Genomic DNA, 24,844 nt, shown 5'->3' on the forward strand with positions numbered 1-24,844 from the left:
AAGTGTTTCATATATGTGTGAGGATATTGGTATTTCTGTATCCACCTACTTCGAAAAAAGGATCACATTAAGATAGCAAAACTAAAAGCAAGCTCCAGAACTGCCCAGAGGGACTACTGCCAGACCCACTGCAAGAAGAAAAAAAACCTGCGAGAACAAAGCTGCTAGCTGACATATTTATGAAGATCCTAATGAACACATCTACCTTTTTGATCAAAAAAATCTCTACAGGAAAACATTTTCAGATGATTCAGAAAACAATTTTAAAAAATTGAAGTGGCACTGGAAAAAAAGTATTTATTTGTATCTCAACAGTTTTTCTAAGTGCTCCTCACTCACACACCACTAATCATTAATTTTGGCTACAGCTGAAAGAGTATTTTTGTCTTTTTGTAGAGATGAAATCATGAACATTGCATGGAGCAGCTTGAATACCTTAGCAGAAATAGTATTTTAACATTATGTTTCACAATCCGAAAACTAATGATTATTTCCATCAGATTAGCACAAACACATAAGTGCAGAAACCAACCAACACAGGAAATGTGTTTGAAAAGAAGGAAGAAAAGATACCTTACAAGTTACTTTAAAATATGACTAGCGTCAAAGCAGGATCACTCCTCCCCCACAACTCCAGGGTAAAAAAAAAAATAAAAAATCTGTGTTTCTCTCCTATGCAATACACATGTTAAACTACCTACAGAACTGCTTTATGTGACAACTTTTTTTTAAGATTTTACGGTTTCACCCTGTATTTGAAAATACATTAAAAAATTATGACCTACAATTTCATTAAGGACAACAAATGTGCAAGCTTAATTGTCTGAGCATGCAACACAAGTCAAAAGAGCCCTGAAATAACACAAGTCTACAGGTTGTAGATTATAGGTTAATGTCAAAGAATAAAAATCTGATAGGGTGGCAGGAGTCAAAGTAGGAAGTTAGTTGTTTAACCTTTCAGATCACACACCTTTTTATTCTTTCAAAACTCTAGTTAAAGGGTTTTTTCCCTTCTGTTTTAGATTATATGAACTTTCAAGTAGAGGCAGACAGGGACTATTACTAAATTGACCTCCTTTCTTTTTCTTTTCAACTAGATTTTTCTACATAATATAAATTCAGCTCTATGTGATGCGCTTTGACTTGCAGCTATGTGAAGATGCATAAAAAGAGGAATTTCAACAGTATTCCTTTGGTCTATGTATAAGACTACTACTTCTTGCTCTTCATAAAATGAGTATACAAAAATTGTCATATCCTTAAGAAAGACATTACTTCTTGCAATTATTCCTTCATATTTGCTTCATATTTAAATTAACTTTTGGGGTAGTCAGAGTGCCAACCTCGATATTCTGTAACTATGAGAGCAAAGCAAATTACCAACAACATTATATTTCACATCACTTTGTTAGAATAGTAAGTAATGGGAAAATGGCAATTCAGAAGTCTCCCAATTAGTCAGTTAGCACTTTAGTAACTGAACAAATGCTCAAGCAGCTTCACAAATGGTAAACCAGTATAGGAAGGCAATGCTGCTGGAGGTGGTGGTGGGACCACATTAATCAGCCCCCCTTCCTTCATTATTCTTGGCCACATACCTTCCTCACTCTTGCTGGCACAAGCATCCGTGCGACAAATCTGACCAGGAAACCTCTCTAGGTTAACATTTCCTCCACCCCAATCTCAAGAAACTGATTCACTTTCCCAATCCTGTTCTCCGCACAACCACACAAATGCTTGTGCAAGCACAAACTGTGACTAGGCAGCTGTATGGAGCAATAATGCAACCAGGCTGCATAGGCAGAGTAGAGTTTCTTCTTGCACTATTGACAGATTGGAGTATTTGTAGTTCTGTAAACTAGAAGATAGCCTTTCTCATTTCTGCTGGCTGAAAAATCTCCCTGAAGAGCTTTCACTGACCTGTGCTACAGATTTTTTCTTTTTAAACATTTCCTTTAATAGTCTTTCTCCATTCTTCCCTGAGCTATATGGTATCTGCTGCCTCTGGTATCTTCCTTCAACCTGTTGACTTCACCTCTCCTCACCTTCTCCAGTCAGTCCACTTCCACTCAGTGATGTAATCTGGAAAGTGAACATTTGCTACTACACAATACATTTTATTCAGCAATTCTGGATTACATGTACAGCACACACAAAGCAAGATGGATTTCTGCCCAAATATTCCACTCCTTGCTGCTCGCACAAAACACAAAGTAAATACAGAATTTTAAGCAATACCTTTATACAAAGCTTTGTGGTAATTTCAACACAAACTGGTGCATTGCAACTGTCCCTGACAAGAATAGGTGAGGGCTTACAGCAAGGAAAGTATGATAGTACAGAATCTTTTGTGAAATCCTCCTGCCATACAAAGATTTCATAATTTCCTAAAGAAAAATAAAGAACTCTCAGAGAACTCTGGTCGAACTTGCATTTTAAGAAGCCACAAATTAAAAGATAAGAATCACAAGCGAAATATATTTAACACAAAGAAGGGCATAAAGTCTTAAGAATCTATTAAATAGTCCAAACTTACTTCATCAGAAGCAGAGCGAAGACACTGTACAGCAGCCTGTTTTTTCATTTCCTCTAGTGTTAGATCAGAGCACTTTTTCTTACTCTTTCCCCATTTCTTGTAAGCTCCCTTTTCCCAGCCCAGGAAGATGTCATTCTCCTAAAATCAAAATAAAGAAATTACATTATTTAAAATGCATTAATATCCCAGTACTATAGCAGAACAGGACTACAAATAACATACTGTTCAAAATAAAACCAACCTCATCCTATCTACTAAAAACTACTTTTTGCCAAATGAAAGACTAGTTTGATTACAGAAAACTTGCACTTACTATACAGAATAGCACATATATTTTTCACAGGACAGAAGCTATTCACACCACTGCAATATTTTCCAATTGCAAAGCATATCCATAAAGATCATTTTATGGCCAAATTAGGGTTGCGTGTGTTACTGCAATTTACACAAAATATGTTAGAGATTTTCACTGATCTCTGAAACAATAAGGATGAAAAGCAAGTAGTTCAGAATTAGGATCAAGCTTAAGAGAAAGCTAAACAAACCAAAAGAAAACACAATGTTAGATCCCAAAGCTTCACAGTCTCACAATGAACATCATTATGACTAGAGATAGCAGTGACTACCTTAAAATGAAACTGAACTAATTTCAGAAGAAAATTAAACACTGTGAGGGAGGGACGGGAGGGAGAGGGACATGCAGGGTTGGGTTCCCATACATATAAGAACAATAAAATCAAAGAACAGCATTATTGTATTATGTATCCGAAGACATGTAAGCATCTGGTTGATATCACTTTACAGAATTTATAAAATTTTTTATCAGATTTGATGATAATAAATCACCTGATGCTTTTCAACATATTCATTACCACTTCTAATGAAATCCAGGCTAAGCCCTACAGTCATTTAAAACAACTCACAGTTCCTCATGGCTTCAAAATGAAGTAAAAACAAGTTGTCAGTGAAACTAGTTGTGTCTGTGCAATCAAAGAATAAGATGGGAAAAAAAGGAGGTGGAGAGTGACCGATCATCTCCAGAAGTAGCCACTGAAATGGCTGCTGTTCATGATTTTACATGACTGAGTCCTTCAGGGAAGAGTAGAGCAATTTATTGAATTCATTTCTTAAAGTCTTATTTGATCACCAGAACTGGAGAAACGGATTTAGTTCTGAGCAAAAGGCTACCAGTCACTCTGTTTTTCCTTAAACTTGTGCAAGATGCCAGTGATTCATTTAGAACAAGAAATTTGACCAGGATACTGTTGTGTTATTAGAAGGGCTAACAGAAAGAAATAACAGGGAAAGAAAAGAAAAAATTATCAGAAAATAGATTCAATAGACTGTGCATATATACATTCCATATTTACAAAATAAGTTCATAAACCTTTTCTAAAACTGTAGTTTATATATTTCTTTATATACAATGAGCCTGTAAAGCACTCCAACTCCTCTCAATATTCACATGAAAGTATACAAACTGATGAGACCCAGGCACACCAGCAAATGTCCCCGGGTTAATTTAATTCATTCTGCTTTTAGGTGAAAAGTTGTTTAAGGCAACATCCACACTAGGAAAACATTACCAAAATGCTATATATTAAAGTACTTTGTTTTATCTACACCAACAAAGCTTTGCTTTATACTGGTACATTAAAGCTAACCTCTGCAAAAGCAGCTTTACTAGCCATACATGCTTGCAGTCAGCAGAGCAGTAAGAACCTTCACGCTTACAGAAATTTATAAAGCTTTTCACTCAGTTCTCCCTCCACACACATAATCTGAAAGATAATCTAATACTTGTCTACAAAACTTTAATAGTTTTCAATTTTAAAAAATTTAATCCTTGCAACCAATACCCAATTTTTTATACAGGGGGAAGGGAAGCTAAATGGAATTCTCTCTCAGGCCCCCACGCCAGAGCTTCATGTATCACAGTCTCATCCCTCCCTCCACAGTAAGCATAGTGTTTGTGCACTCTGGGAACAACTCATCTTCTTGTAGGATGCAGCAACTGAGGACAGAGCTCCAGTAGAATCCTCTCCTTTCTACCTCTTTATACAATATACAGAAAAATTGTTTCTGAACATATGGTTTTCAGTCACACCTGGCTACGAGGGCTTCACATCACCATTTTAGGTTTTATAGGAAAAAGCCTGTTGAAAACTGGGAGGTTTGAATTTTTTTTCCTGGACAAACTTGCTGGGTTTTTAGACTCAGATTTTACAAGATTAGCAAACACCATGGATTACAGCTATTCCACACAAAATTTAAAATCCTCATGTAAATTACAATATTTATCAGCACTATGTTGATATAGCTTAAATTGATGACCTTGCACTTTCTTCATACAAATCAAACACTACACCCATAAAACACTGCAAAACAGGGAAGAAAAATCCTTACACATAATTCTTGAGTTATAATCTATCAGAACCACTCTAAATCAATTTTTTTAAAAAAGAAAGAAAAAAATCATTACAACAGAATGGCTAAAGACAATGTCATATACCCTAAGAGTGAGTTTGTAGAACCTGAGGTGTGACACAGAAACCATGCGGAATTCTCCTTTTATGACAACTAAATTGATTTTAAAAAAAAAAAAAAAAAAAAAAAAAAAATAGACAATCCTGTAGTTTCAAATGGTTTAAATTAATCTCTTGCTTTCTCCCTCCACACTTTTTTTTTTTTTTTTGTCTTTGTCTCCAGTGGTCAGGAGCCCATTAATAGGTTTACTCCTTAGACTGGAAAATATTAAGTCCATGACAAACAGGGAAGAAAACGGTTAAACAAAACATTCTGTATGCATCAAGGCAAGTAAACTAGTTACTTCACATGGAAAGAATCACTAAGGACCTCTGTACTCTTCAGCTACTAGATGCCTTTGTTTACCTTTGTTTCCTAACAGAACTAGAGATTATATGATAATATTCATTTTAATGCAAGAGCTCTACCATAACTTTGAATTTTCACAATTTTATTTAGTGGTCATTGAATATTTCATGAAAGCAATGCCACCCCAAACTTACAGATCTAAAAAGCATGCATACATACAGAATTAAAATTGAGATTTGGCTTACAAGATTCTATTTAAAACACACTACCACTACTTAAATTTTTATATTGATATTAAATAAATATCAACAGCAAGCTGAGGCCATCTGGATAGAAAAAAAATTCAAGTTTTAATATCTCAACTGCTATTTAAACATCTATTCTTCAGAATCCTACTGTACTAAGTAACTAAATTCTATATTACGAGATTTTTTTATTGTAAAGACACCGAAAGCACAAAATTTCATGACGACTGAGCTGGGTTTGTGTGTGTGGTGGTGTTTTGGTAGCGAGGAAGGGGGCTACAGCAGTGGCCCCCTGTGAGAAGCTTCTCAAAGCTCCCCAGCTCCAAGTCCGACCTGCCTCTGGGTAAGGCCAAACCAATCAGTGATGGTGGCTGCACCTCTGCAGTAACATATGTAGGAAGGGGAACCTGGTAGGAGGAGTAGGAGTTGTGAGGAGCAGTTGTGAAGGAGACACTTCTGCAAACACAAGCGGAAGAAAGGAGGAGGAAGGGGAGAGGTTTGCTGGAGCAGAGACCCCTGCAGCCCATGGTGAGAGGACAGGCTGTGCCCCTGCAGCCCACGGAGGCCACCGGTGGAGCAGATGCCCCCCTGCAGCCCGTGGGGGACCCCACGCCGGAGCAGGTGGCTGGGGCCAAAGAAGGCCGGGACTCTGAGGGAAGCCCATGCTGGAGCAGTTCAGCACTGGGAGGACTGCAACATGCAGGAGGGACCCACACTGGAGCAGCCTCAGAAGAGTTTGCCGCCCATGGGAAGGAGTCACATCAGAGAAAGTCTATGGAGGACTGTCTCCTCGAGAAGAACTCGACACTGGAGCACGAGGAGTCCTCCCCCTGAGGAGGAATGAGCACGAGACTGACTGCAACCCCCCACCCACCGCACCGCTGGTGGGGAGGAGGTAGAGAAATCAGGAGCAAAACTGAGCCAGGAAGAAGGGGGGGGGGGGGGGGGGGGGGGGGGGAAGTGTTTTTAAGAGGTGATTATACTTCTCACTGTCCTACTCCATTAAGTGATGGTGGTATTAGCGTTTGAATTAAACCGATGCTCTTTTTCATCCCCTTATGAGTCTGTCTTTTGCCCATGACCATAATGGGTGAGTCATCCCTCCCTGTCCTTATATTGATTCCTGAGACTTTTGATTTATTTTCACCTATCCATCTCTGAGGGAGAAGGGGTGAGCAAGTGGCTGCATGGTGCTTAGTTGCTCCCCATAACACAAGAATAACTTAAGAATCAGAAATGTGGATAAGAAAAAGTTGGTGAGGTATGAAGTATTCTTTATGCTAATGCTGCCTCAAGAAATCCAGTATTTGGAGTGCATAATTCAATCCTAAACTAATATACAGATACAAATTTTATAAAAAGATTTCTAAACTGTTTCTCCTGCTCAACTACACAAAAGCAGCAATTCCACCACTTCCCTTCCCACTACCAAGAAACTGGAGAAGCAAAAGCAAGTTTGGTAGTGATTTTTCTTACCTTATTTTGTTAGAAAGATAACAGAGAAGTATTTACTATGATTAAGTGAACAAACATGACACCTTGTGATAAGACTGAAAATAGTTTTGAAGCTCACAGTCTACATAAACAGCAAATCAATGTTAAAACATACTTCAAGAATCTTGCAGGAACTACCCATTTTTCATAAAAGCTGAATTCAAGTGTACTGATGCAGAAACACTAGATGACTCAAGGTCCCAGTTTCTATTCAGGTAAGTAAACAGGCTTAAATTTTGCCTTATCAGCAGAACACACAGGAAAGTAATCAAATTTAATAACCTGGTCAACAAACTCCCCAAATGGGAATATCAAATCAGCAGAAAAACATGTTTTAAAACCATCTTTTTTTTTTTTCTTCTTCTTAAAGTAAATTCAGGGAAACTGATTCCCTAAGACTGTCCCTGTATAAATGCACTACAGATTGAATTAGATACACACTAAGATGATGAAGAAATATAATGTATATCAAGTTTTCAGATAATGTATTGAAAAGCCTTAATTATCTCATTATCTATGTGATCAACATTTCTATTTCAAATTATACATGAGAGACTTTAAGGCCAGAATTTCCACTCTCTTAGAGGAGAGAATAAAATAATGAGTTTTAAAAATTCTGAATCAGAGAATTTTGAAGACCTCCTCTTCTTTGAGCATTTTAATTTCTGCACAAACCAGTTACTACTCAAGCATATTACCAGCTTTGCATTTCTTGCGCTCATAGAAATTATTGCTGGCCTGACAAAATGTGCTGCTTCAACAAGCAAGTTCTAGTACCAAAAAAAAAGAAGCATTCAATGACATAATTTCTCAAATAAAGAATAATCACACACACAGTCTCTCCCTTTAAGAATTCATCTAAGGAGTAAGTAACCTAAACATCCAGACAAGATAATCTAATGTGAAAAAATAATTTCCCAAATTGTTAAGGTATGCAGACACAGTCCTGCAAGATTGAGTAACACATGTGAACAATTTTTCCTTCTTATATTTCTCAGCCAACAGGTTAAGAGGTATCTCCAAGGAAGTGTGAAAAAAAATACCCTTTTTTTTAAAAAAAAAAAAAAAAGGGGTAAACATTTGCTACAAACTCAGTAAAACAGTTCATCAGTATTGTTGCCATGAGCAGTTTGGAGTTGTATGCCTACTGAATGCCTGGCCAGCTCCTTAAAAGATTAAGTTTTGTCTGCTTGTTTCAAACTGGGACATTAGTCTGCAGACTCCTCTAACAAGCTGGAGGAAAAACCTTTCTTACAAAACTTTTATAAAGATGATCAAATACAATTAAAATAGATCATCAAACTACTGGACAGACCAAAGGTAAACACAAACTGAATGCTCACATGAACAGGGTAAATAATCAAGAGTGCATATGTTGGTACTCCTTAGAAAGAAGCTCAAAACCAGGAAAAGATGGATCACCCAAACTAACTGCTATACCGTGGTCATGGACTGTACAAGACACCACAAACCCAAAAATGTTCTGATAGAAACTACAGATTTGCAGATCTTTACTCTGCCTGAGACAAAACAGTCTCAGCTCAAGCCAGCAGCATGCCCCAAAGGCATTCACATTCTCACTCTCCACAAACACAGGCAACATAATTCCTGAACATCAACGCCCAGCCCGCAAAATTTCCCTGCTAAAGTGTATCATCAATATGTCTTAAATCAATGACAACTATCAAGGTTTGTAGTGAATAAACAAAATCAAAGATTCTATAATCTGACATAACAAAACCCCAGGTAGTCCAGCAGTCCTGGTCTCTTCTTGCAACAGTTTTTACAGCACTGGTGTTTAGTTAAATGCAATGTTCGTGTAGACAGGTGTGAACCATTGCACACTGCAAGAATGCTTCTCCAAAAACTTATTCAAAGAAATCATTTCTTGAGATGTCTGGATTGGCAGGCAATGGAAGAAAATGCCCATAAGTTATATGCAAAATGGAATAAGTCCTCACTACCTCTAGAAGGATCTCATAATGGAGAATTTGGAGAAAACTGCAATAGATCACATGTGCAATTCACCTTTAAGATTATTCAAGAAGCAGACCGTATAAATACCTTGGGTGTTCTTCCCTGAAAAAATACTTCCCTAAACTGAGATTCCAGAAAAACTCTCATAGATCAGTTACAGCCATAGGGATATACACCTTTTCATAACGGCTTTTGCAAAAAATTTTAAGAGATGTTGCATCTCATTATAATTAATGAAAAAAGTCTATAATGGGCCAGGATCAGCTCAGAGGTTCCTCACAGGCTGCCTTAGACCTGAGACAAAGATAATGAGATAATACATATGCAAGACAATTCAGAAGAAAACACAAGAACAGTGACACAAGGTCAGCTTATATTCTCCAGAAGACACGCAACAAGAGGATCAACAGACTAGTACACTTTCAGAGAGCAGCACAAGTTTTCTCCATATCAAAAGTCATGCTACAACAGAATGGAGAAGACTGAAAAACGTTCTTTAGTGTTAGATAATTACTCCAAATCCAGATATTACCAGATAAAGAATTCATCTCAGACTTCTTGTGAAAAGCCTGAGAATCATCTAACCACTACAGTCACCTCTTTCCCAGCTGCTCTAACTGAAACATTACAAACCTATGCTAACTGTAATGGAACAGTTGATAATTTATCAGACCACATCACACACTGCTACAACTTCAAGGTCCTCAAGGCATTCAGGACTGATGATTCCACTATCTGCAGGCAGGGAAGAACTCTATCTATCAAAACCAATCAATCTGAGTATAAAATCATGTAATGAGAGTTTCTGTCAATTAATGAACTCTTGCTTATAATCCTACCAACTTGAAAGTGCAGTCTATGTGTTGTTCACTAATTAGAACTTACTCTAGCCTGAAACCAAGCAAAAGAAATTTGATCACACCCACTCCCAAGACCGAAAGAACATGCAAATGCAGCATCTGTTGAAATCCTATGTTTGTTGAGCAGGCTGCCTTTAGAGTTTTCCCATTACAGTAAAAGCAGAAAAGAAGAAAATTTAGCAAGGCTATAGCTATAAAGACATCATTGTACTTGTACATCTTACCTACATGGCAGAAAACAAAGCCAAGAACTCACCAGACACCGCCACAACAGAGTTCAGATACCTGAAAGAGTCACGTTATGACTGGAGAAGTTATTCCACAGCATTTACGGTAGCTCTCTTGGACTTAGGGATAAAGTTGCACAGCAAGCATCACAGACCACTGTAATCATCTGCCTTCAAAGAATATAGGCAGTGCACCCCTATGCTTGGAGATGTGTGTGGAGTGTACCGTCACACAATGGTCTACTGTACAAAGAACACTATGGAGGTATCTCAGCTAGACCCAGAATTTGAAACAATACAATTATACCAGCAGAGAGATAGCTGCAAATAAATCCCAACTGTTAGGAGGACTAACCCGCTTTGCACTTGAGTCTGTATCTCTGGTTTATATTATGTATATTCCTTTGTGGGAATACAGTAGTAGTTGTAACAATAAAAAAGTGATTCTGTTATTCTTTTTGCATGACTGTGAGAGATACACCATAACTAAGCCTTAGGTGCTATTTAGAAAGTCACAGCAGGTAATATAGTACTGTTTTAAAAGATAGCTTTGGTTACTCAGAGCAGAAGCTAAAGATAGCATTTTAACTTTATTACACAGATGTGCCTACTTCAATAGGATAGCACATAAGATAGGCACCACAGACCCTACCTAAGTTTGATGTCCTGAAATGGATGTTTCACATATTGGAACAGACATATTTGCAAAGGAATCAGCATTTCAACATCATCACTCACACTGGTACAAAGGCAAAAAAGTTTAAAAAAAAAATTTATCAGATAATCACAGTTCTTGAGAACAAATGTTTTTCTTTTCCAGTAACATATCAGCTGAAGCTAAGTACCCTAAAACCTGTACGGTTTGCACAAATACAATAACGTTGAGACCCTAGCTGCTGAGCTCCAATCCCTGCCACTGCAATTCCTGTCCCTAAAAGAGCATACAAATGCATAGTCCATCATACTCCAAAATTTACCCCATGTCTAACAGTCACCAAGACAGAAATATAGAACAGAACAGTTTTCATAATTAACAAGTCAAATGCCAACTAATTATTAATAATTAAAAAAAAAAAAAATACTAAGTCCCAGAGACACTGCATAAGCAAGAACTTCAGTTGCGTTGGTCAGAACTGTTAGGTGAGCTTTGACTGGAGGCTCTTGTACGGACAGCACTTGAAAAAGAATCCAACTGAAACCACGGCAGGACATGCAGTTGTAGGTGCGACTGTTCTTCACAAGCTGAACTGCAGGTGCTTTCACAGGACAGAGCCCATTGCACTGGGGGAAATCACAAGTCTGCTCTAAGACCAAAACCAAGAGGCTCTACTCTGCTGCACATGCAACAGTTCAGAGAGAATATCGGAGTTTCCTGAGGCACGTGCCTTTACAGTAAAGCCATTTCAGTCATTTTCCACTGCTTAATTGAAGAGGATTCCATATCTCCCCAATTTTTCTCACCAAGCTGTTTTCCAAAGTTTAAATATGACAGTGTGAGTTATATAGTCCTCAGCTAGCCATTCCTGAAAGGGGTGGAGAGGGAGCATAGCTAAGTTTTTCCTCTGTGAACTTTTTAACTTAGTTGTCTGAGATTCTACAGAAGTTAAACTATTTTCTATTAGTACATAAGGTTTATGGGCTTATTAACATGAGGATATAGCACTATTTTCTAAAATAAAGATTTTTCTTTGGTTTACATGTTTATGTATGAGGAAAAAAAGAGGGATGTTATTCCCAACCCTGCATACATGTTCACATCTAAATACTCTAAGGACTTCAAATTAATCATATAAAAAAGTCCAGGCAGAAGTCTTGGTCTCACAGTTCCTTTTCTCATATAACCACCCTTTTCTTCATACACACATTTCCACAACTTGAATTTTATATACTTAGTTTGGGTAATGATTAAAAAAAGGTCAGAAAAGTTTAAAAATTGTTCTTACGGGAATGTTGCACAACTTAATAAGCAGAAACACAAATACAAACTAAACTGAAAATGTCTTGAACTCAAGAAATGTACGTGTTGCTGGTGAACTTTGAAACTTAACAACTCTTATGTGCAGCAGTCACACATTACCACAGTGTAAATGAACTATAATCTGCATATTTTAAAGCATTTAAAAAAAGGTTTCAATGACCCACAGTTATTTCTTAGGGATGATAAAAGAGCAGTTGTAATTACACTAGAACCTGCATCGTCAACTTTTGTTAAATAGGCATGCCAGCCAGATCAACATTTAATACAGAGTCAGTGTAGTACAGAGGACCAAATCCTCATTTCTCCTCCTATCTTTAGGTTATGGATGAGATTTTCACTTCAAAACAAACATAACAAATCACATCCTCTTCTCCCTAAAATGTATCTGTGAAAAACAAAATATCTATTACTAGAAAATAAGTCTAGACATCATGTCCCTCTACTTGGTTAACATGGCATGGCACGGATAATAAATGCCCCACATTTGACTGGATCTTGGAACCTAGAAAGTGCATCACAAATGATGTCAGCAAAAAGTGACCCGTGTCGCACGCTACCCAAATGCAGAAGAGCTGCCAATGATATCCCTACCCCAGTTCAAAGTGATAGGCCAAAAGCATTTGCAAAGATAAAACCACCAAGTAAAGACCTAAAATTTATCATATGTAGGCAGAGGTCTCTTTTCCACCCCTCTGTTCTTAGTATAAAAAAGAAAAGTACATTTTGGACTTTAAATATGTATGGTGCTAATGATGAAAAAGCAAGAATAAAAACTATGAGCAGAGAGTCAGCAGAAGTGCAGCTATCATTCTGAAGACTTTTTCTATTTCCCCACATAAAAGATTACTGAATGGAACTATTTCAAATCAGTCTGTGAATCAGTCTTCCAGAATGAAACCCTCCCTCATATAAACTGAAAAATCAAAAGGAAAAATCTCATGCTGGTCACAGAGTAACAGTTTGCAGTACAACAGCTACTTAACTCTGAGAGTCAGGAAAATATTATCTTTTAGAAAAAACTCCTTTAGGATTTTTACTTTTGAGAGTCAAAAAAAAAGGTAAACGCCCAAAACCAAGTTGACAGAAGTAGATCAAAAGCAACAGAAGACACTTGATATGGAAAGTATGCATAACAAATGCATTTAGACCTTCATGCTGCATGACCAAAGGCTCACAAACAAAGCCTTTATCTTGCAGAGTGTCTAACTGGTAGGTTTGGAGGGGTTTTTTTGGAGCTATTATGCAGGTTTTTTTAATAAAGGCTCTATCCCTTCAAAAGGGAGAACAGTCTGCAGGCAAAAAAACCATGAACTTGTTATATTCAGAAACAGCTATGCTCACATATAGTATATAAAAGATACAACACAGAACACTGGTTTTAATACTGTACAAATAAAGATCAATGAAAAAAGGTTTCACACAAAATATATTTTAAGGCAATGCCTTCTGCTTCACACAGATTATACTATATTCATGCAATATTTACTGTATCACAAACTGGTTTGAGAACATATGTATCTACAAATATACTTTTAACTAGCACTTAAATAACAATCAGAAATCTTAAAAGCACCTAGTTTGTTTAACATCAGGAAAGAGCAAGACATTCTGATTAAAAATCAATCTAGTTAGAAGTCTAAAGGCTGTCTCACAATGTTCAGAACAGCAGGTCTGTGGGTCCCCAAAAGTTAAAGTTTGTCAGTAATTTCATTGGGTTTTCTCCTTAATTTATCCTTTATTCTAAAATAAGAAAAATCAGTTATAAAATGATGAAAGCATATACATTTAACAGAAACATTATGCACTTTAGTTACCATAACAGTCTTTAAATCCATACCAATTTTATGAGGTTTTCCGTAACAGACTAAAAACATCTAAAAGGTCATTTACCTCAGAACAAAATACTAGTGGTTTCCGAACATTCTGAACAGAGACCATCGATAGGACTCAAATCTTTAAAAACAAAAAAAAAACCAACCAAAACCCCTAACACACCTAAATAATTAATATAATGTGTTATATAACATGGTTCAACAGATTCCTTTAGTAATTTTGACCATGTAGACACCTAATTTATATGTAAATCAATTTGAGAATCATGTTCTCTAGAAAGTTTGTAAGCAAGAAACATCGGGGGGGGAGCAAATCTACCACTGAAGTCCTTACTTGTCTTGATATAACAGACCTAAACTAATTAGCCACAAAACCCCCAAACTACTTCTGTGAACATCCTGTGTCACAGTAATTAAGGAAAATATGCAAACCCAGTTCATATTCTCTTTGTATTCTCTCCTCCATCAGTCCACACTGGGGAAAAATCCAAAAGAGCATCTTCCTTTTGACCCTCTTAAACTCTCCCACCAGCAATATAATTGCCGCAAAAAAAGCAAGGGGAGGCAGGAGAGGGAAATAAAATAATTAAAAAAAAAATAAAAAGTGCACACACTAAGAATGAAGGACTGCTTAGGAACTTTTACATCTTTGGCTTTTAGACTCATTTCCAAAAGTAGCAAGTAGTAGCAAGGCTTGAATAAGAATTGTGCTATAAACACCAATGATTAAATTCAGTACTTGAGTATTTTTTAAAAAACATTTGAAGTGTATATATTCAGGAGGTGTTACGATAATTCTTAATAGGTACATATAACATATGTATAATCATAGCAGCTCTGGAAGACCTTGGAACCACAGTGCAATTTACCATAACAAGATTCCTTGCTTGAAAGCTCTCTAGCGCCTTGAAACACAGCTGGGCAAAACAAACCTGCTTATCAATTTTCCCAGTATTTTAATAGATACTTCAGTTTAAGCCAATGAATCAGAATAGACTGCAAACATGCTAGTAAAATTTGGTTGCAGTGTATTAGGGTTTTACTTTCACATGTGTTCTCTTTACTGTGCCTCCTGCCACAGGCCCCCCACACAAGTACTTGCAAAAAGCCCCTATCAACTCTCCAAAAAACTCATGACTTACTGATCTATCATTTTGCAATATTAAGCCTAAATCCATATAATGATACCCAACAGAGACCACTCTAATTGGGCAAGGCATGGAATTAACAGTAATAATAAAAACAAAAAACAACCAAAGAAAACCAAAAAAGACTCCTGAAAACCAGCCTTATGCACAAAAATCCCAAAACAAACAAAAAAATGAAAAAAACCTCAAACAACCAAAACCAACCCCACACACCAAACCCTTAAACACATTTTACATTCTATCCACATATCAAACTACCTCACCATACAGAGACAGATAATACTGGAGGAAAAGAGGTCAAGTGACCAAAGCCACAGAAGTCTGCAGCAGAATCAGGACCAGAAACCACCTATTACTTATTACTAACAAACCAGAAGGGACCATCCTTGCTTCTTCTCAAAAACAACCCGCAGGATCTAGTCAATCAAGACTCCCAAACTCTTTTGAAGTATTAATTTTAAACGTAAACAGAAGTGTCTGGTAACAACAGAACTAATCTTTTCAATAGCTGGGTATGTATGCCTAGTAACGTTGGGGATGTTTTTTCAATAATTTTTTATTTTAAGTCTTCCTGTACTTACCTGACAGAACCTCAGTCCAGGACTTCAGAGTTCCATTTGCCTGCTACAGTTGATGACATCAGAACACTATAAAGAAAGCATGGAAGGAGGCTCCCTGAAGCAACTAAAACAGTGCTAATGATGTCATCAACATTCTGAGGTGGAAAGATCTTAATGGCCATCTTAACTTCAGTTTGTAACATTTCTAATGAAGATAATTTATACAGTAACCATAAGATTAAGACTTCATAAATTTGCCCTTTTCCCCACCTGCAAAAAAAGTGCACTGCAATGGATTGTTTGTATAATTCTATTCTGGGTGTTCAGAGACCACACATTCCTTCTTAACCAGTTCAAAACAGTCATTGCTGTATTTTTGGGAAGATGTAATGGCTAAACACTTCCACAGAAATAGAGTTGTAGCCCAGGTTGGAAGGTACCGCCAAAAGACAATCTGGTCCACTCTTTCAAGGGAAAGGGAGCCTAGATAAGATTATCTAGCACCATGTCCTACTGCATTTTGAAAACCTCCAGCAATGGGGACTCATCACATTCCTGAAGAGGATTGTCCTCACTAGTAAAAAAAGAACAAGAAAAAAGTAATTTCTTTCTTATAACAAGACAAAACTTCACCCATTGTCCCTTGTCCTCTCCCTGTGGTTCCTTGTGAAGAGAGAGCCTCCCATCCTCTTTGTGGCTGTCCTCCAAGTTGGGGAGAAATCACTGGAATAAACCCACTATTGAGAACAGTTCTCTTCCTGGAAATTCTGTCATCTTTCTCAAGAACCAATGGAATCGTATGGGAGAAAAAATTCCTGAGATATCAACAGCCACCTCTTCCATGGGAATTAATCCAAATTAAAGGAGCTCAGCAACTCTCAGTATTTTCCTCCTAAATTATTTCTCATTTAAATGTTTAATTGCAGCACTCTACCCTGATTTCTATTTGTAAACACAACTAGTATTTGTTTTTCCCCTTTGTCTTAATGCTGTACCCATCAACAAAATTGGATTGAAACTGCTTATTTGCAAACATATGCTTTAGAGTACAGATTTTCTTGTTTCTCAATGACTTAACTAAACCAAAATTAATTTTAAAATATCAGGTCATAAAAATAACCAGTAGGCAAATGAAGAAAAAATAAAATAAAAGAACAAGCACACGTGGTTTAATATTTCCTCAATTCTCCATATGTATTTGAAGTTTCTAAAGACTAAGCTATTTGAGAAAGGAATTAGGTAGCAGTATGTTTCACAACATATGCATCCAATCACTATTATAGAATATAATCCCCAAACTAAATTGATATTAGGTCTCAAAATTTAGAAAACAATTATTTGAAGTAGAGGGAACAAATGCGATAAAAGCATGTTATAAGCAGGATCAAACTGGAGGAGGTGGAAAAGAAGCTTTCAGCTTTTTCAAATCTTGATGTCCTTCAGAAGACATCCTGTACGTTTGTACTACAGCACCCGCTCAGCAACACAGGTTTTGGCTACACTATCAGCATGTGGTATTCTTCTCTGTTTGGCTCATTAGGTTCAGATAATCAACTTGGAAAAAGAACAGACACATTCCTTAATGCTCGGCTATCAACCCACAAAGCACCCAGTTAAGGTATCGAAATGAGAAATAAACTGAATGAGGTTTTCATAACATAGTTACCCTGCTTCTTGCAAAGCCTGATAAAAAGAAAACAGTAGTGAATTCACAGTTATGACTATACCCTAAAACGGACTGAAAAGTAGTAAGTCTTCATTTTTCCCTAAGGCCACAGGGCTATCTATAAAGCTCCTCATATTCTGGTGTGTTTTCACTGGGTTTCCTTACACCCTCCTTTCAAACAGGTTTTAGAACTCTATTCTGTCCCCTTCTAAAATAGAACTATTCATGTCTGATCAAGACCTGTAAGTTCACTGTTAAGGTACATTCTAAAGAGTGCTTACAGCGGAGTTTTTTAAATAATGTTTATCATTATTAGTTGTTTCTGGTGATTTCCACTGCTTCCTAGATAAACTTCTGAACAAAAATTACTTTTGCACATAAAGTTTTCTGGTTTGCACAATGGAAGAATGAAGGCTTTTATGAACAGTAATGGTTGCTAAGAGTTCAGAAATTGGCTGCATCTGACATGAATTTTTTTTATGCTTCAGCTACATTTACATCTATTCCACAATACCCTGCTTTGCTCTTGCTGGATTTTTAAAACTGTAAACTAGAAAACAATGAAAATTCTGAAGCAGTTAGGTGGCAATGTGTGAAGTGTAACCAAAACAACAGCAACAAAAAAGAACTAACTATTAAGCCACCGAATAAGAGGTATTTGCTTTCCTTCCTTCCCACCGTAATCAGCAACCACCTTATAGGATGAAGTCTATGATCAACAGCATCCTCATGCTTTCTTGCAAACACCAGAACATCCCTGAGTCCTACATACAGAAAACTCCACTATTAGAAGAATTTTTATATAGGTTGATGATAAGGAGAAATTAAAATTTAGAAAATTAGAAAAGAGGTAAAATCAGAACTGTAAACTATGTTCTAGGGACATGTAAGATCTACAGCAATAAGCACACATGAAAACAGAGTTGTATGTAGCTTCACTTTTCTTCCCCTGCCCTTTCTGAATTACAGCCATGTATAGCGACTCACTGTTCCACTACTCTTTTGCATCCCTTTTATCAGGATTCAGCACTAACATTCTTTTAGAAGAGATGAATTATGTATGTGCAATAATGTATTTCAAATACTTAAATACTAAATAAAAAGTGGGTTTTTTTTTTTATTCTTTACTGAAAATAGCACAAGATGAAATCCATGAGAAGAACTGATGGGGAGTCTACAAACTACTGTGAAGTAGGCCAATTTGACATACAGTTTACAAGAATTACATTAGTTTACTAATGTTCCATTATTAAATTAACCTTATAATCATGAGTAGTGATGGTCTGCATTCCTGATACAGAACATTCCAGTGTTAATAATTCTGATATCAATTGTAGCAGTGTGAAAATTTTGTTTAATGTAATTGCTCCTACAGCAAACTAACTACGTTAATCTCAGTCCACCCATCAAATTTGATTCCTCCTGTGGTTTATACCTCCCTTCCACCCACACATTGAAAGACAACCGCCCCCCAGTCTGAGCCATACCCATAATACACAAAACATAACTGATACAAAAACTCACTTTCACTGGACAACATCTAAAATATGTAAATACCTGTTCCTGCAGGTCGTAGTCATAGCTATCATGCAGCAGAAGACTGAGGACATACCGAGTATAAATCATGGCATCAATGCCACACTTCTCTAGCTCTTGTCCCAGCCAGGTCTGCACTGGACCCAAAGCATGTAGCAGAGACATTTCAGAAACAGATACAGGGCCTGGATAAGAGCTTGAGGAGCTTTCAGATGGCAAACCATCCACAACAACTGTACAGATAGGGCGCATGAATCTAGGTGGTTGGCATCCTTATAACGTGAAGCATTTTCTGTAGTTGATATTCCGTCGATATCTGGAGGTGATTTTCACTCCAGTAAATAGGAGAGAGGCTTGACTTCTAGGACAATCATTTATATTTCCTGGCAGTTAGCCGTCTAGAGACGAACATCACTCTTCAGGCATGACCAGTGAATAAACTAAATCCTACTAGCAAACACATATGTAGATGTGTTTTTCTACCTTAATTTCACATTGAGGCCAGATGCAAGTCCCCAGCAGGACCTATAAAGAGGAAAAAACGATAAGTTGTGATAATATGTATCCATACATAAATAATATTAAACAGTGAAAAAAAACCAAAAAACCCCAATGTAGAAAGCAGTCATTACATACTGCTTACTCCACATATATAGTACACCTATTCAATGTCATATTGAAGAGTAACAGGAATTATTCCAAGTTTAAAGGTGACTTTTAGAAAAGTACTTTTTAAGGCAGGAAGAGACACTCTTTCATCAAAGACTTCACAGCTAATCCGTTGATTGAACCACATTTGACCCAGCTTTATGGGAAAGATGAGATTTTATTACTTTCACTATCAGCTAAAAAACCCCACTTTGATTAAAAAAAAAAAAAATCTATGTTAGTTTGCATAAAGACTGACTCTATTTTGCATCACTAGAAGACAATATAATCCTACTGGTTTTGCAGTGATTTCCGTTTCTGGAATAGAAAAAAGTGTCTTGGTTATAAAACACTGAATTTATGAAATTCATCTGGCCAGAAGTTTCATAAATCCTACCACTAAATAGTTGCTATCTTCAGGCTTGGGTTTGGGAGATGTTTTTAGTTTCAAAATTTGCCTTGCCTCAGGACAGCAAAGCATTTTATTATCCAAAATCTGTCCTCAAAAAAATACAAATCCCTGGAGTAACTTAAAACAATTTGAGCAGAACATAATTTATCAGTGTCAGAATTAACATTTAACCCTCTTTACAGAAAGTATACACCAGTCTTAACTGAGAGCTTACACTCTAAATGATATCCTAAAATAGACAAACCATCTTAAGACCTATACCACAACCCCAAATCAGTCTCAATAAATAAGGGGTAGAAGGTGCAAGCACCACATGCACAGGCATTCTGCCCTCTAATCCAGAAGCAGTCAGTTAAAAAAAAAAAAAAAAGCATTTTTTGGACTGGTCTGACCATCAACCACATGCCAATCTGACATTTGCATAGGCCTCCTCTCTCCAGCTTCTCAGCAAGAGAAAACAAAGCTCAAATCCTAGCTGTTTCCTTTCAGTGGAAAGTAAAACTAAAGGATCTAAGCAAAAATCTACTGTTTTGTTTCAACCCCAGCACATGATGAGCAACACACTCAAAACAGACATTACCTAATATAACTATCTAAACTACATACTGTGTGCAGCATTTCATGTGGGCAGCATATGTTTTGTGGCCAAACAAAATTGAAAGGTGACTTTACAGTTGATATCTATGTCCAGAATATCACAGTTTTTACCAGCTTTCTTTGCATCACCACCCAGGTACAACTGTATATTCTGATCCTTACTGAGTCAATTGCGACATCATTGAGAAGAAACCCATTATAATCAGTTGCTATAGAGCTGCCCAAATCCTACATCTAAAGTCACCTTACTTCTCTGATGCCAATGCTCATTTTGAGAAAGTAGGTAATACAAGAGTATTCAATCTTTGTCAGTAACATGTTTGTATTAGTCAGAATCTCGTAAACATATATATCAGTAGGTAGAAACATCCTGCAAAGGGCCCAGAGGTTACTGTTTCATCACATAATCAGAGAACAGAACATATGATAAAAGTCTAATATTGTGACCGAAATACTTCAAATCAAGAGCCATAACTGCAAATATTATGCAGCCCATATTCTCTTAACTGTTGAAGAACAGCATTCAACTCAAATATCTACTTCATCCTTCTCCTGCTGGTACAACATGTGATGAACGCTGTCCTCACATCAGTGCCACGATCCCAGTCAGCCCCACAAGCCCCATGTTTCAAAGATCTGGGAAAACTGACTTTCTTGATTTGTCTTTTTTAAGACATGGAGTAGAACTACCTGAATGTTCAGGGAACAAACAATTTTTTGACAGAGCTGACATAAAATTCCACTGGACAGGGGAATTACAAAAGGGTGGATGGGGAGAAAAATCAGGGGGAAAAAAGTGAGAAAGTGACCAAACAAGAAATTAATTTATTCTAATTCAGCAGGTGTCCCATTTACCCATTATCTTTTCTTTTACAAAGTGTATGGAGAATGGAGAGGGGGACAGCAAATGCACGTTCCTAGTAGTCTTTGGTCTGCAAAGACACCATCAAAACCAGCCATAAGAGGTGATTATATTTTTCCTTGAAAGTTTTGAGTATCCAATATAGCAAAGCAATGGGTACTGGAAATTCAACAGAAGAGCTATAGTCGTCACCTACCTAGACTTCTGTAAGGCCTCTGACACGGTCCCACACAACATCTTTACTACTAAATCAGAGAGATATGGATTTGATGATTGGACTATATTAGATGGATAAGTAATTGGCTGGATGGCCATGTCCAAAGAGTTACAGTCAATGGCTCAACGTCCAAGTGGAAAACAGTAATGAGAGCTGTCCCCCTAAGGTCCATACTGGGACTAATACTATTTATTATCTTCATCAATTAAATAGACAGTGGGACTGAGCGCACCGCCAGCAAATCCACAGATGACACCAAGGTGAGTGGTGCAATCGCTTTGCTTGAGGGCAGGGATGCCATCCAGAGGGACCTTGACAGACTGGAGGAGTGGGTCCATGTGAAACTCATGAAGTTCAACAAGGCCAAGTGCAAGGTCCTGCACATGGGTCGGGGCAACCCCCAGTATCAATTGAGATTGGGGGATGAAGGGATTGAGAGCAGCCTGGCAGAGGATGACTTGGGGATACAGGTGGATGAAAAATTGGATATGAGCCAGAGCTTGCAGCCCAGAAAGCCAACCATATCCTGAGCTGCACAAAAAGAACCATAGCCAGCAGGTTGAGGGAGGTGATTCTCCCCCTCCACTCTGCTTTGTGAGATCCCACCTGGAGTGCTGTGTTCAGCTCTGGGGTCCCCAGTGTAAGACAGACATGGACTTGTTAAAAGTGGATCCACAGAAGGGCTATGAAAATCAGACGGATGGAAGACTTCTGCTATGAAAAAAGGTTGAGAGAGCTAGGGTTGTTCAGCCTGGAGAGGAGGCGGCTCTGGGGAGACCTTATAGTGGCCTGTGGGGACAGATTTTTTTATGATGGCCTGTAGTGACAGAACAAGGGGCAATGGTTTTAAACTGAAAGAGGGGAGATGTAGATTGGACATAAGGAAAACATTTTTTACTATGAGGATGGTGAGACACTGGAATAGCTTGCCCAGAGAAGTTGTGGATGACCTATTTGAAGTGTTCATGGCCGGGCTGGACAGGGCTTTGAGCAACCTGATCTGGTGAAAGATGTCCCTGTCCACCATAGGGGGGGTGGACTAGATGATCTTTAAAGGTTCATTCCAACCCAAACCATTCTGATTCTGGATACTGAGTAACTCCAGTCAAAACTTACTTAGACACATGGTTTAGATCCTCCACACCTAGTAAGGATTGAGTTTATGCTTCAGCTTTTCCCTGAATGAGGTAACAACGTGGCCTCTCTTCTCCATCTTAACACTTACTTTCATGAGACATTTAAGAAACTCAGCTCTTGAGATCTAGGCTGACAAAATCTGATTGACTTTGGCTGAGCAGTTAAAGCCTGTCTTGCTTTTTCCAGATGAGGAGGAGAGGGGAGAGACAGCAAGAGAGACAGGTTATCACAGAAATTAAAAAATGAGAGAACAAAATTCCTATTGTGTTCAAGTACTATAGTCCAGCTTTTCTGAATATTATATTCAATTATCTATTTTAACATTCTTTTAAGTTTCAAAATATATACACGATATAAAAAAGCTGGAAATTTGAATAAAATTCTGAAATATTTGAGAGTTCTCATTTTACAACTGTATCAAGTACTTTATTTTACAGAAAGTCTTAAACATATTTCCATTATGGTTTAGAATTAACAAAATTTAATGCAAACTGAGTACTTTCCCATCCCAGTACTAGAGAGAGGCTTTCCATATCAAATTAATGTATGTCAGAGAGCAAATATTTCTGCTGAATTTCAGAGATATCATTTTCTGGCAAATAAATTATCATCCCCTCCTAATCTTTTTCACACTGTTGTTAAAAATTACTTTGTTCTCACAATGACCATGGCTAATCTGAACAGGGAGACTACATTACAGCCTAAGCAATTAGTTCAAGGCTAGTTATTTTAACTATCACATCAGAAAGAATTCTCCATTTTCAGCTATAAAATATGATGGAGGGACATGCCTTACAATGAGAATTACCAAATTAAAATTTACACATCTCTAATCATATATTTTTTACTTTAGGATTTGTAAGTAATCTGTAGTTTTCACAAACTAATGATAAATTCTTTCAAAAGAATTTATACTTACTCCAATTCCTATTAGAATTTTTCTTTTTAAGTAACCTTCAGTTTCTGTAATACTCATCAACAACCTTAACAAGGTCACTGTTAGATAAACTGTCAACAGCTTAACAACTAGAGGAACAAAAGCCAGTTTATGAAGCGTCTTGTAAAGGAATGACAATACAATATTGTGTAAACACTCGGATTTTACAATTTAGACTATCTTAGAATAGATACTTTTTCTCAAAATTCTAAGTGTGATAGTCACTAAACACTCCTTTGACCTAAAATACACAGCAGAAGACAATAACTGAGTTTTAGTCTCCTGAGGTTGAGTTACAGAGAAGTGACAACTTCAAATTATCTATAGCAAGAAACAGGAAGGAGGATCAACAGTACAGAAACTGAAGCTGGAATACTTCAGGTCCATCGCCTACAACAGAGTTGTTCTTGCATCATAAATAACCTTTTCTAAAGACTAAAAAAACCTAGTCCTCCCCGTAAGTGAAATGGAATATGGGTATTGTCATAACAAATAGACAAAATTTTTTTTTTTAAAAAGTGGCTTGGTACTGCAATAGTGAGTGTCACACAAACACCTTTTGACACTTGTGTCTATGGGAATACAGCATAATAGTGTAAAATTACACTAAGATAACCAAAGAGTGCAGTAAAAGAAATGTGTAAATAAATCACTTCTCAATTAATTTCTTATTGGACTATCAACAGAAATGGCAGATTGGCTAAAAGATCATATCAGGCAAGACATTTTCAAGTCTTCAACAGCTTTTTTTCTTCATAATTTCCCTTCATACAAAAAAAGTTGTTCTTTTAAGGAGCTTAAAAGTAAGGCCTTTTTTTCCCAATTGTTTCTATTCTTGGAAAACAGTGACCAAAGCCAAACCACAAAACCCACTGAATTAATCTAAGGTAACTTCATCTATATTTTATCAGCACCAAGAGGCCTCTGAAAATTACGTATCCACATAGCAAGATTCTGAACATTTTTTTGTAAATGAAAAAAAAGTGTCAATGTTTTAACAAGCTTTCAAGCTTTCTTAGATATACCTACTATCAGCTCTTAAAGTAACAGAAAATATTCTAGTAGGAGACTAAAAAACATACCCTTTACTGTTCTTTCAGGTAGACTAAAGGTCCACAGACTATTTCTTGGAGATCATAA

The 24,844-nt window shown here is 37.1% G+C and overlaps 1 protein-coding gene across 3 annotated transcripts in view; it reads right to left on the reverse strand.

Annotated features, from left to right (window-relative positions):
- The window catches only part of KIAA0232 (KIAA0232 ortholog), a 68,108-nt gene that overhangs the window by 29,866 nt on the left and 13,398 nt on the right, over positions 1–24,844 (reverse strand). For all 3 annotated transcript variants that reach the window (XM_074904474.1, XM_074904476.1, XM_074904475.1), the window contains exons 2-3: positions 18,916–19,419; positions 2,537–2,674 (exon numbers count right to left, since the gene is read on the reverse strand). In XM_074904474.1, the coding sequence (XP_074760575.1) occupies positions 2,537–2,674; positions 18,916–19,146 (369 nt within the window). In that variant the 5' untranslated portion in view covers positions 19,147–19,419. The remainder of the gene's footprint in view (positions 1–2,536; positions 2,675–18,915; positions 19,420–24,844) is intronic.

This window comes from Athene noctua, chromosome 4 (assembly GCF_965140245.1).
Source record: "Athene noctua chromosome 4, bAthNoc1.hap1.1, whole genome shotgun sequence".
Taxonomy (NCBI): domain Eukaryota; kingdom Metazoa; phylum Chordata; class Aves; order Strigiformes; family Strigidae; genus Athene; species Athene noctua.